Source organism: Opisthocomus hoazin, chromosome 7 (assembly GCF_030867145.1).
Source record: "Opisthocomus hoazin isolate bOpiHoa1 chromosome 7, bOpiHoa1.hap1, whole genome shotgun sequence".
Lineage (NCBI taxonomy): Eukaryota > Metazoa > Chordata > Aves > Opisthocomiformes > Opisthocomidae > Opisthocomus > Opisthocomus hoazin.
Window position 1 is genome coordinate 47,661,722 of NC_134420.1, and position 13,082 is coordinate 47,674,803.

The 13,082-nt window shown below is 56.4% G+C and overlaps 1 protein-coding gene across 1 annotated transcript; it reads left to right on the forward strand.

Moving 5' to 3' along the window:
* Positions 1-1,493: 1,493 nt before the first annotated feature.
* Positions 1,494-12,770, forward strand: LOC104334007 (acetyl-coenzyme A synthetase 2-like, mitochondrial). The gene is made up of 14 exons (XM_009939586.2): positions 1,494-1,899; positions 3,249-3,345; positions 4,580-4,779; positions 5,249-5,424; positions 6,313-6,465; positions 7,957-8,104; positions 8,536-8,673; positions 8,875-8,967; positions 9,369-9,481; positions 9,950-10,076; positions 10,756-10,883; positions 11,404-11,467; positions 11,826-11,947; positions 12,036-12,770. Exons 1-14 carry the CDS (start codon positions 1,584-1,586, stop codon positions 12,210-12,212), a joined length of 2,052 nt encoding a protein of 683 aa, XP_009937888.2. The 5' UTR covers positions 1,494-1,583; the 3' UTR covers positions 12,213-12,770.
* Positions 12,771-13,082: the final 312 nt, after the last annotated feature.

Genomic DNA, 13,082 nt, shown 5'->3' on the forward strand with positions numbered 1-13,082 from the left:
CTGTGTACGAGTCTGGCCACCGATGTTCAATGAGGGTGAATTCAGCCAAAGCTGAGTGGGGGGGTTCAGTGTCAGACCGTAGCCGGAGACAGACGGGAGCTCCAAAGCAACACAGAGAGTGGTCTGCACCTTCCTCTCACCCAGGCATGGTGAAGATAGAGTGCTGCTCTCCCTTCGCAGTGAAAGCTGAAGGGGATCCACTTGTACCTGGGGCAGAATTTACGCGCCATGGCATACAACTGGCCAGAGAACAAGTCACGTCAGCATGCAGAACAGCCCCGGTGCTTTGGGTCACCCCACATCACACGCGCCCCAGGGCTGGAGAGCTTTGGGCAGGCTTACCCTCTGCCAGGAACAGGCTGCAGGGCCCCGCTGGGCTGGGGAGCCGAGGCGGCAGCCGGACGCTGCAAGCGCAGGGGAGCTTGTTGGGAGGGAAGGGCACCAACAGGGATTTCCAGCAGTGAGAGCTCCGATTTGAGAGCAGCGGGAACCCATACTGAGTCATCAGAGAAGGAGCTGAGATCTCCCCACCCTGCTAAGGGCATCTGGGGGATGGTCTGATGCAAAAATCTTATGTCTTGCAGGGGAAAAATGCTGAGGCAGAGCAGAGGTGCACAGGAAATGAGAGACTTTGCTTGTGGGAATGATGTTACTGCTTGGGCTTGGCTTTGTGAAGGGACAGTAAGCCCACAGGACTGTGTTTCCCCAGCCAGGGGGCAGAGCCCTCGTAGGTCCCCACCTAACTCTGGGGGCAGCTCTGATACAAACCAGGCATGTGGCTGGGATGAGGGCACCCGCAGTCAAACCCTGCCTGTCTGCCACGCTGGTGCCAAGCCCGTCCACCAAGCAGCTCAGCCCTGCAGACCACGAGTGGTGTCATGCTGGGAAGGGCAAAGAGGAGATCTGCTGGCCCTCTCGTCCTGCTGTCGATCCTGTCGGTGTGCCTGGCTGACAACAGCCCTGCTTGCAGGTGGAGCCTTTTTCTGCTTTTCTCTTGTGCTCCCTAGGAAGCGAGGGGAACCTGGTCAATGAAATTCAGGGAATCTCCGAGCTCTGCCTGAAAAAACGCTACCTATATAGGGCCTGAAAGAAAGGGAGGCAAAAAAAAAGGCAATTTGGAGGCAGGGCGTCAGTTTAGCTCTGCTACAGCGAGCGGTGGGAGGTCTCAGCGTGAGAGGGTGGGCTGCAGCGTTCTATGCCAAGCCACCACCCCCTGCTCCACCACGGCCTCGTTGGGTGCTCCCAGTCCGCCCTGTGGTACAGACTGGTGCGAAGCGTTAGGGAGGAGGCAGAGAGCAGCCCCAGGAGAGTGTGAGCAGGAGCGGGCTGGTAGAGCCCAGCCCGGGCAGCTCAGTCCCCGCGGGGAGCCCAGGCAGCCGCTGAACCTGGCTCCCGTTCAGGAGTGGCGTCAGGACTCAGATTGACCTGAAGGTTATTTTCAGTCAAATATTTCTACAGCCCGCCCCTTTCCCCTCCCTTTAAGGGATTGAATTTCTTTTTCCCCTTGGTGCTCTGGGAGAGGGGAGGAGAGGAACGAGGCAGGGGAGCAGGGGCACCCCGGCTCCTTGTGTGGGGGAGCTGCGATGACGGCCAGGCTGCTGGCCAGGGCTTGCTGCCCTAAAGCTCTTTCTCAAGCTCCCAGATGCCACCCTGGGTCAGTGGCTGCCCGAGCCTGGAGTCACGGGCCCCTCACTGCCTACATGCCTGAAGCCATCGCCTTCCCCGGACCCAAGGACCACCAGGGCTTGTACAAGGTGTCGGTGGAGCAGGGGGATGCCTTCTGGGGAGCGCTAGGAAGGAACCGGCTCACCTGGATCACCCCCTTCCACTCCGTCCAGGACTGTGACCTGCGCCAGGGCAGGCTCTCCTGGTTCCTTGGTGGGCAGCTGAACGTGGCAGGTAAGGGGGGAGACGGACATGGGAGCCCACCAAGCACCTGCGCATGACTCTCTGTGATGGGCTTCGGCCCCAGGAGCAGGTCGGAGGAGCACAGAGTTAAAGGGCTGGAGCGAGGGGGATCCCCAAAAGGTTCGGATGGTCTGGCAGTGGCTGTAGTGTGAGGGTGTGGCTGGTCCTAAGGGAGCAGCCGTGTCGTGCTGGAGGGGTTGCAGCTGGACTGGCGTGTGCTGGGAGCCGGGCAGCTCTCCCTCAGCCTCTGTGGACCATGCAGCAGTGCAGAGGCTCCATTCTGCGGGACCACAGGCAACAGCACTGAACCCTGTGTGTTCAGCAGGCGGAAGGCAGTGTGTATCTAGAAAGCAAAATACAGGAGCAACGGGCAGTGCTGGAAGTCCCCACAGCCATGGGAGGCTTTTCTGTGGGCTGCGGCTACTGCCCTAGGGGGGTTACGAGGGGAGGACATAGGGGCTGGTGACACTGTGTCCTGCTCGCAGCGCTGTTGGTCCCAGCATTCAAAATACAGAACTCTCAGAAATCAGGTCTTACACAGGCCATTTGGGCAGGCGAGCGGGAGTTATATGCCTTTGGGATTTGAGGTCTTACTCTTCCCCCTTTTGTGTTTGTTTCTTTTTCTCCTGGAAAACTACAAATGACCAGGAGAAAAAGTCATTTTGTATGCAAACTGGGGCTGCTGCATCATCCCATGACCTCAGTAGCAGGTTTCAGGAAAACACAGAGTGGAACAAGGTTTTTGAGGAAAGTGCAGCTGCCAGCAACGCAGGAAACTTTTCTCGGAAGAATTACGGCCGAAGCCTACCACGTCCCTGGAAAGCCGGGGGCTGTGCAGTTCTGGTCCTGGCTCTCTTCCATCTTGGACAAATGCGCCCTGCGGCCTCCCTGTGCAGACCTTCGCTTTGTCCTGCATTTGTTATTTAGGAACACTGCCACTAAAAAATTGCCCCAGTTCACCCCAGAGGCAGCTGCAAGTCTGTGCTGGGTGGAGTGATGGCTGAGTTAATGTTTGCCAGACCTGCAGAGGTCATTGGGGATGTGACCTCCAAAGGGACTTCAGGCAGTTTCTGCTCTGGACTGTGTTAGGTTGCAATTAAGGGGGAAGCTGATAGTGGGGATCAGTAGATATTGGAGTTGTGAGGAGTCCAGCGGGCTTGGGACAGTGCTCATGGTCTGTCAGCTGGTATCCGTAAAGGCTGTTCCAGCACAAGGCTAATGCTGAGACTCACACGCAGCCCTGACTCTGATCCAAAAACAGGACTGCCAGTGCTGGTTTCCTGGGAGTTACGGGGTACTGTGAGTTGCTCTGGCAATGAGACTGGGTCATCTTTTTCTAGTGAATTGTCTGGACCGGCATGTCCATGTAGCCCCAGACAAAGTGGCCTTAATCTGGGAGAAGGATGAACCAGGAGAGGAGGTACGGGTCACGTACAGGTCAGTATTTACCTCTGAGCATACGCAAGAGCCGTATTGCAGCATGCATGAACACTGCACGGGGCTGATCGACTGATGTGCGTCATGTGAGGGGATGTAGCATCCCTTTGGATAGATAATTCGACAGTATGGTGGCTGTTGGCTTGCCCGTGCTGATCTGAGACTTCAGCCTACCTTCTGATTAACCCTCTGCGTCCCAACGCGTCCCTACGCAGATGGGGAGGCAGACGCAAGCTCCTCGTGACAGCACTGCAATGTTTGTGGGTAAGATCCCATGGGAAAGTCACGTGTGTACGTTCCCAGCAGGGTGCCTGGTGTCTAAACTTGCAGGTAAATGCTCTGCAAGAGAGGCTGTATTCACAGCCGCGTGGGTGTTGCGAAGTGCCGTGCTCATCCACGTGTCAGCAACGCTGCTGGGTTTGGCTCTCTGGGGGCTCTGGCTGCCCAGCCCTGCTCGGTTGGTCTGGGGACCCTCACCTTCCAGCCCAAGCCTGCTCTCTGAGTCTCTGCTGCAGAATCCACTTAAATCCCTCTGCACACGGAACGAGTCTCTCTGTTGTTTCTGGCTCCAGACCTCACATGACAAACATGACCATCCTCCCCCTGCCAATGTCCCTGCATGGAAAGCCCTTCTGTGAAATGAGTCGCTGACAGACAAGCCGTGGTTTCTGGGAGGGATGCCTCTCGGGAGAGGCATCATTTTGCTCGCTGCTTTCCTACAGCTGTTGTTCTTGCTGGTGGGCACGAGCTCCGAAGGACTTGACCTTCCCAGCTTTAGCAAAGCACGAAGCCCTGTTTTCATGGGGGAAGATACCTAACTTCTCATGCATAGCCTCCAGCATTGCAGGGTAGAGTGTGTTGCTCATGAGAAATGTGCAGGTTGTCCTTGGAAAGTCAGCTGAGGTGGTGTGGGCGTGCTGAGCCATGGGAATTGCCAGTGGCCATCGCTGTCCCTACGGCTTTCTCCTCACGCTGGCCGGTGAGAGTGTCAGGCTCTGTACAGAGACGATTCTGATTTCTTTCTTTTCCATAAATAACAGCCCATATTAATGATTGTCTCCTCCTTTCCTTCCCACTGACATTTTACTGCTCTCCCATGGACTTCCAGCATGGGGGGTTAGGATGCGTAGGGATGTGAGCTGCATACGTGTGGCTCTGAGGCCCCCCCCACCTCTATGCACGTGGATAAGATCTGCAAGAAAGTCTCTAACTGTGCCATTGCTTCTTTGGGCAGGGAACTGCTGGAGCTGACGTGCCGCCTGGGAAACACCTTGAAACGGCAAGGGGTGAAACGAGGTGACAGGGTGACAATCTACATGCCCCCATGCCCGCTGGCGGTGGCTAGCATGCTGGCCTGTGCCCGCATCGGGGCTGTGCACGCTGTGGTGTTCGCGGGGTTCAGTGCAGACTCCCTAGCAGACAGGATCCGGGACGGTAAGTCACATCCAGGAACAGGGACACATCCAGTGTTTCCCTCTGGGAACAGTGCTGAGCTGGTTGGTTTGGCAGCTGGGGGGCTCAGGGTTGTGCTGATGGCAAAGATCTTCTGAGTCAGGCTCCCTGGGCTGACTGTCAGTGTCCTGCCGTGAGGTATGGCCATGGAGCAAGGATTAGTACCCCAGGAAATGGCATGGGCTAAATATCTTTCAGCCCATGGGATGGACTCCTTCTTTCCTTCATCCAAGGGACTGAAGGGCTGGGATACAGCATCTTTTCTGAGGCAGTGAGGGGCAGGAATGAATGGGAACCAAAGATGCAAAGCTGCTGGTTTTGTTAAACGGAGGACACGAGTAACAGGGGCTGGGAGACAGAGGGAGAAGTGCAGGATCATGGTAGAGCCAGACTTCTCTGTGACCGATGGAGAGGGACAGAGCTGCTTATGTGGGTCTTTTGCCTTTTGCAGCCCAGTCAGAGACAGTGATCACAGTGAACCAGGGGCTGAGAGGCGGCAAGGTTATTGAGCTAAAGAGGACAGTGGACCAGGCTGTGAAGCAGTGCCCGGGAGTGAAACGGGTCCTGGTTTCCATGAGGACTGACAGCAAAGTTCCCATGACAGCCCTGGACGTGCCACTGGAGGAGGTGAGAGGCTGCCCATCACTGCTGCCGTTTCCCTTGGGCAATGTGTCTGCTCTGGGAGCAGGGACAGGGGGTGGAGGGAGGGTCCTGGTTGGCCATGACATTATTGCTGGCATTGACACGATGCTGGGACATTGTCCTGCAGCAGCAGCTGCAGCTGGAGCTGCACACAAGTTCAGGAGAGTCCCAGGAGCCGTCCGGATGGGTAACTGGTGGCTCTTCCCACAGCACCAGCCCTGCACTGTCAGGGGCAGGCAGTGCAAACTGGGGCTCGTAGCAGGGTGGACCAGGGGCTAGCAGCACCGCAGACACGGGCTGACACACAGTGAGCCCAGCCTTGGACTGCCGCTGGGCTGTCACGCGCCACTCTGCTGTGGACCTGGCACCCTGCGTGAGTGCCGCTGGCAGCTGGTGTCCGAGAAAGCAGGCAGCAGGGTTGCTCATGTGCCCATTATTCATGGCACGCAGGATGGCCAGGCTGCCAGCATGGAGCACTGCTTCTGAAGAGGTGAGCCCTGTCGTGCATTTCTGTTATCTCTCTGGAGCTGCACAGAGGTCTCCCCACCTCTGCTCATCCCATCTGCTAGCAATTAGTCCTAGAAAAACTTCCTGGAAGACTTCTGTGCTAGTCAGAGTAGTGGCAGTGTAAAAATAGCTGCCTCTTACTCAGCAGGTCTGCTCTGGCTGAGGAGAGCGTTTACCAGCTCAGCAAGGTGAAAGAGAGCTCAGGCTGGCGAGCGAGGGGCAGGAGGTGGGGAGGATGGGGTGAGGGGAGCAGGGTGGCGCGGGTGCTCGGAGGGAGGATCGGGGAAGAGTGCGCAGGCTGGTGTAGAGACAACACAGGGAAGCCTGTGAGACCCCAAGAGAGAACCGCCGTGCTCTCTCCTGCAGGAGATGATGAAGGAGGATGTGTGCTGTGAGCCTGCTGCCATGGACAGCGAAGACATGTTGTTCCTTCTCTACACATCAGGCAGTACTGGCAAACCCAAGGGTCTGGTTCATTCCCAGGCTGGTTACTTGCTGTTTGCTGCTGTCACGCACAAGGTAAGGGACCCCAGCCACAGGGCGCTCGTGAGCCAGCAGCTCATAGGCAGCACAGGGAATAGATGTGCTGCCTTGTTGCATCATGAGCTCATCTTTACCCAGAGCCAAGTCTCTGGGAAGCCCTCCTAAGGCATCAGCCCAATAGGGTATGTCTGCAAACAGGTAGTGGGGAAGAGCAACACATGCTCCGGAGCAGGGCCTCCCAAACACCTTCTCCTCTGAGCTACCTTCTTGGCTTTCTTCTTTCGCTGCCCTATCCTAGGCTAAATCACTGGGTGGAATGCTCAGCCTTGCAAGGGTAATTTTATATTTCTGGGTCAGGAGGAAGAAAACAATTTTCTCCTGAAATCTCTGGCTTACTTTCCCTAAGCAGGGAAGGAGCTAGCAGCATGTGGCCATGTTAGCACTCAGGAGCACTGGAAACCGCGACACAGGGCTAGCACACTCAGATCTCTCCGTTGGATGGGGCAGACTGCTGCTACCATAATTCACCGCTCAGTTAAAAAGAGACAGAGCAAGCAGGGGAAGTTTCCATTACGAGCACCCTGGAGCACTTGAGGCCCCAGAGTCCCCAGCTGGCAGCCTGCAGGCAGGGATCTGCAGGAGGAGACGGGAAGGTCCAGAACAGCAGATGCCAGAGCAGCAGGCGAGAAGCGATGGGCTAGCGGGAGACCGGCCCCTGGGAAGCTTTCCTGGCACCCAGTAGAGGAAACAAAGGCGAGTGTTTGAGGAATGTGAACTTGCTGCTGCCAGTCCGATGGCACTCAGTTCTGCCCTGCGCAGGGCAGGCATCGTTCCCTCACACTCCAGCCTTGTAGCCAAGGGTCTCTTGAGGAATAAATGGGGCAGTGGGAAGAAGGGCTTGTTCTGCCTTCTGCCTGCCTGCAGGCACAGGGCTGCGCTCACCCAGTGTGGCAGAGAGGTGCCAGCTCCTGCAGGCAAGATGGGGCAGCTCCGGGCCGAGGCATCTCACGGTCCCTCTGCTTGCTGCCAAAGTGCTCCTACGCTGGGCTCCTTGCTGAGCTCAGGGTTTTCCTGAGTGTTTGCTGTGCGTTTGGAGCCCAGAGTGCCTGGGGGTGGCTCGTGGAGCCCTCCACCACATTGGCCTTGCCTGCAACTCCTTCATGTAGGTGTGGAGGGACCATCCTCACCCTGAAAATTCTCCTGGATGTGACAGGATACTTGAATCAACCTTGTCTAGACACCAGTGGAAGGAAGGAAAGGATGTAGCTCTCTCCTTTCGCAAAGAGCAAATTTGGCTGTAGGTTGGGTTTGTTTTTTTTTTTTTCCCAAAAGTATCTCCCTCCTCCTGCACCTTCATAAAGCAACTGACATTTCATTTTATTTTTTTCTGATAATGTTTTAAAAAATCTCCAGGAAGAAGGTGCCCCTGCAGGGGTGGTGAGAGAGGGTACACCGCTCCTGGTTGTCCCCCTTGCCGGGAGGGCAGGCCTAAGCTGTACCCCTCACTGCCTCTCCTCTCTTGCGCAGTACGTCTTCGACTACCAGGACAGGGACATCTTTGGCTGCATGGCAGACATCGGCTGGATCACAGGGCACACCTACGCGGTCTATGGCCCCCTCTGCAACGGCGGCACCACAGTCCTTTTTGAGAGCACTCCCGTCCATCCTAACCCTGGTGAGTGAGAAGGTGTCTCAGGGGAGCTGGGACACGCCACAGCCTCCCTGCGAGAACCACAGCAGGCAGGGAGCTGGCGGCTTGATGTCAGGACACAGGCAGCAATGGTTCTGCTGCCACAGGAGCAGACCACGGGCTGTGCCCAGCAGAAAGCTGCGAGGGGAAGAGCCTTTTCCTCTGGTTAGGAAGCCATGCTGCTTCTCCACGGCTGAAACCGTTTCTCCCTGTCCCTCCCTGCAGCAGGGAGAGTGGCAGAGCCAGGTGGTGTGGAGGAAAAGGGGCACACCTGCTCCTGGACTGCTTTAGTCTTCCCAGAGTGGGGTTAAGTTGGCTGAAGGTCCACGCACCGCTGGAGAGCCCTTCCTCTCACCTCCTCTCCCTCTATCTTGGTCAGCCTGTGTGGATGGTTACTGCCCCTGTTTCCATTCCAGGCCGCTACTGGGAAACAGTGGAGAGGTTAAAAATTAACCATTTCTATGGAGCACCCACTGCCATCCGCCTACTCCTGAGATACGGTGACGAATGGGTGAAGAAGTATGACCGCTCTTCTCTCAAAGTACTCGGCTCAGGTAACTGCAGGTGGGACGGGCTGGAGCAGCAAATCCTGGGGCATCAGGCTGTACCTCTTCCCACAAATGCCAAGAGTGGCAGCACACGAGAGCAGCAAGTCGGGAGACTGTGCTGTTTGTGGTGTCTCCACAAGCAGGCCCTGGGAAGCTATGTCTTTGACCTGATCTTTCAGCTCTGTCCCCTTGTCTTTCCCCTTGCAGTGGGGGAACCCATCAACAAGGAGGCGTGGGAGTGGTACTTCCGCGTGGTTGGCGAGACACGATGCCCTGTAGTGGACACTTGGTGGCAAACTGGTGAGATGCGTATGACCCCTTGTTCCAGCTTCTGCTCTCCCAGGCTTTAGGAGTGACCTGTTGCTTTGTTGGCCAAGTGGGAATGGCTGTTACTGGCACTCTTGTATGAGCAATCCCGTAAGGGGCCGTGGGCACCAAAACACGAAAGAGAGAAATGGCCTTTAAAGCTAACCCAGAGAAACACGGGGGAGTTGACAGTAGGGAATTGATCTCTGCTGAACTAAATGAGCAGGATCTTCCTTCTGCAAAGAGCCTTCCCCAGCTCTCTGGCAAACCCAGCCCCAGCCTGTGGTCCAGCAGGGTGGGGTGAGGGCCAAGGCAAAGGCTGTTGGCCAAGCAGTGCTACCTGGCTTTCCTCTTGTCCCTGACTTTGATGAGCATTACAGTTTCTTTTGCTTCAGAAACTGGAGGCATCTGTATCTCACCCCGTCCTTCTAATCCTGGAGCTGAAATCCTTCCAGCCATGGCTATGAGACCCTTTTTTGGGATCAGCCCCTCCCTCCTGGATGACAAGGTACATTTATAACCAGGCACTGGCTCTGCCCGCTTTCCCCCAGGTGCTTGCAGACACCTTTCCTGCTCGCCTCTGCTAGACAGCCACCCTCTTTACCAGAATGGGACTAACAGTGAAGCTGTTCTTCCAACTAGCGCAGAAGTTGAGTTGTTTTCCAGCTTGCTCTGTCCTGACAGGACAGGCTGCGCTTGGGCTCCTTCTCGGCCCTTCCAAGGTGAGCTGGCTGGGCAGGGACAGCCAGCCCCCCCGCAGGGGCCCTGCACCCCACCATGGTAGGCAGCTGGTTGCAGACCTCTGCTGGGAGAGACTGTGCCTGTCCCCTTGGAGCCAGGGGCACAGGACTCTTCTCACTGCCTTCCCCGGCACTGCCATCGCAGAGTTGTTACTGGACATAGCGGTAAAAACAGGCAATGACTACACATCCAGAGTACCCTCAGCCATGGTTACTGAAATGTAGCTATTTTACAGGGAAATGTCCTTCTGGAAAACAACATCTCTGGAGCCCTTTGCATCTCGCAAGCCTGGCCAGGTATGGCACGAACCATTTACAATGACCACAAGAGATTTCTGGAAACCTACCTGACTCCTTACCCAGGTGAGGAAAACATGTGCCAGGTCACCACTGCAGAGGTGCTTGGCTGGGTATGGTTGGGTCTGCCTTGCTGGCTTTCTGCACGGGGGCAGGACTCCGGAGAGCTGCTTCATTCTTCTACAGACTCTCCACAGTGTTGAGGCCCTTCATCTCCCCCTGCCCAAGACGTCATCACTGCCACTAGAGGGTCTCTGTCACCCACCTTACCCACTGGATCACGTGTTTTTAGGGCAGTGGGATTCTCCTTTTGCCTCTAACCCCCTTGAGCACAGAGAGGTTGCTTGGTGCTCCTCTTGCAAACCCTGTTGGCTCCTGTTGCTCATCCAGAGGCACTAAGCAAGCCCAAGAGTGTGTCTCAATGTGAAGCAAAGTGGTGAAGCAGCAGGACCACAGGCACCTGCACTGGGGCAAATTGTTCCTGGCTTGTGGTGATGAGGCACGGTGGGCATTAGTCACCACACTGCAGAACGAAGGAAGGAGCCCAGTGATGGAGCAGGCACCAACAGAGGCAGAAGACTAATGAGGAAGGTAGGCACCTTCACCCTCAGCAGCAGAGAGGAAGGAGCAGAGTACATGAGCCCTGGTGCCAACAGGGAGAAGGGGGCAAGGTGAGAACACAGCCCGTGAGCAGCTCATACGCTCACTGCAACAAGTGACCATGGCACGGTTCTGGCCACCACAGGGTTTTTCTTCACCGGGGACGGCGTGTATCGTACCAGTGAGGGGTACTACCAGCTGACAGGACGGCTGGACGACATCATTAACATCAGCGGGCACCGCCTGGGCACTGCAGAGGTGGAGGATGTAGTGGTAAGAGGTGTGGGTGGGAGGTAAAGCTGACCGGGGGGGCAGACTGGTGGTGCTCAGGGAAGCCTCTTCGAAATACCCAGAAACATGCTGCTGCTGTAGCAGCGGGGAGCACCCTTAGACCCATGGCCTGCCTGCAGGAACAGCTTCCACCCTCCCCTCTCCCTTCTCACTCACTGCAGCAAGACAGGCAAAAAGCCTGAAATGGTTGATGCTGAAAGCGGGGGAATCCCAAAGCATCTGCAGGCCAGTGAAGGTTGTGGGACCCGATGGAGCAACCTGGAGGCACAGAACTGGGTCTAGAAAGGGCAAGCCTAAAGCAGCCAGGGGTAGGGGGGAAGACTTGTGTTTGCAGACAGACCTGCTCAGGCAAGAAGAAAAGAGGGTAGAGGCCATCTGAAGCTCTTCCTTACCTGTCTGCATTACTGTGGACTGCAGCAGCCAAGCCGGGTCAGGGCAGCTCCTAGGTGACAGCCAGCCTGCTGAAAGCACTGAGCCAAACCGCAGCCCTGTTCTCTTCCAGAATCACCATGCAGCAGTGGCTGAGTCTGCTGTCATCGGCTACCCACATGAGATCAAGGGAGAAGGTGAGACACATGCTTTCCTGCCCCTGAAATGCTCCTCCCAGGGCTACTGCAACACAGTGGGAAGTGGCACTGTCGCACCAACCACCGGTAGTAATGCTGTGCCAACACCATACAGCACGTTGGCTGGGATCTCAGCATGTTGGTGGGGATCTCAGCACAGCCATCACAAGCTACACTGCAACTAGTTGGGCTTTGCGTGAAGTGGCAGCACTGTGGCCAAAAGCACTTACAGCTCAGGCTACAGCACATCCCCTGAGGCTACCAGCAGAGAGGCACCTCTCCTGGTGCTAGGTCCGGGACAGCCCTGGCAGGAGCACACTGCATGCAGTGCTCAGTAACCCCATGGTCCTTCTGCCAGGAGCCTATGTGTTTGTTGTACTGAAGAAGGACAGCGGCCACACGCAGGAGACTCTTGCTGCTGAGCTACGGGAGCTGATCTCAAGCAAGATCGCCAAGTACGCAGCTCCAGAGTACATTCAGGTAACGCTTGTGGGGTGATCCAGCACCCGCTCCGGCAGCCTGGCAAACCCTTTTCCCTCAGCCTCAGCTCTGCTCCTCCCCATTACAGGTCACACACCGGCTGCCCAAGACACGCTCAGGGAAGATTATGCGTCGGGTGCTAAAGAAAATCGTGGAGGACAAGGCCAGTGAGCTCGGGGACCTAACCACCCTGGACGACCATGAAGCTGTGCAGCAGGTCATAGAGGGACGCAAGCGCCTGGTGGAGGGGCAGAAGAGCTGCTAGCGTAGCTCTGCCAGCAGGCACCTCCCGCTCCTCCACTGCGGAACTGGGGCCACGTCCAGAAATGTCACTAAGCAACTGGTGGCCAATAAGTGCTTAGAGACGACTACCTCCACTGCAGTCTCAGAGTGACCTCTTCGCAACACAGAGACCCCCAAAACTTCTGTCTCCACACACCTGTGGGAGGCAGGGGAGAGAACACGACGCATCATAGGCAGAACAGTATGGGGAGGCGAGCTCTCTTTCCTCCCCAAAGGAATGACCCACAGAGGGGCAGAAGCCTTCAGTGGGGTTCCTTGTGCCTTGCAGTAGCAGTGGAGATAGCAGCAGGGCAGGATACTACGCCTGGGCCTGGACAGGTATGTTACTCCTACCCCTGCTCTGCTCTTCAGTGGTCTCATCCAAGAGCACTGCCAACATACAAGCATCTCCTCCAAAGGAAACCCTAGAAGAAAAAGATGCAGCAGTCTGGTTAACAGACACTGACTCTTCTCCATAAACACTGATGGAAAACAGGCCTCAGATTTTAATACAAAAATGTTCCTTTGACCTGTAACCCCATGTCATAAGGAGAGCAGAGACATGCCCTTCTCTGTGCCAGCATTCTCCTCCCCTTACAGTGCATCCCTTGGTCCCTATGGGGGAGCACAACCCTCAGCAAAGCCCCAGGTACAGAAGCCTGTTCTGCAGAGCTGTGTATCAAAGAGATGGAGGTCCCAGCGAGGCACAGAGGGCAGAACAGGAGGCTGCATCCTAGCCTCGTGCCACTGCATCCTGCACAAGTGGAGGTTCCTCTGGCCATTGCTTCTGCAAGCCCCATGAGGCAGCATCTTCCCTTTGGCCCCTTTGGTCAGCCTAGCAGCTCAGCCCCTG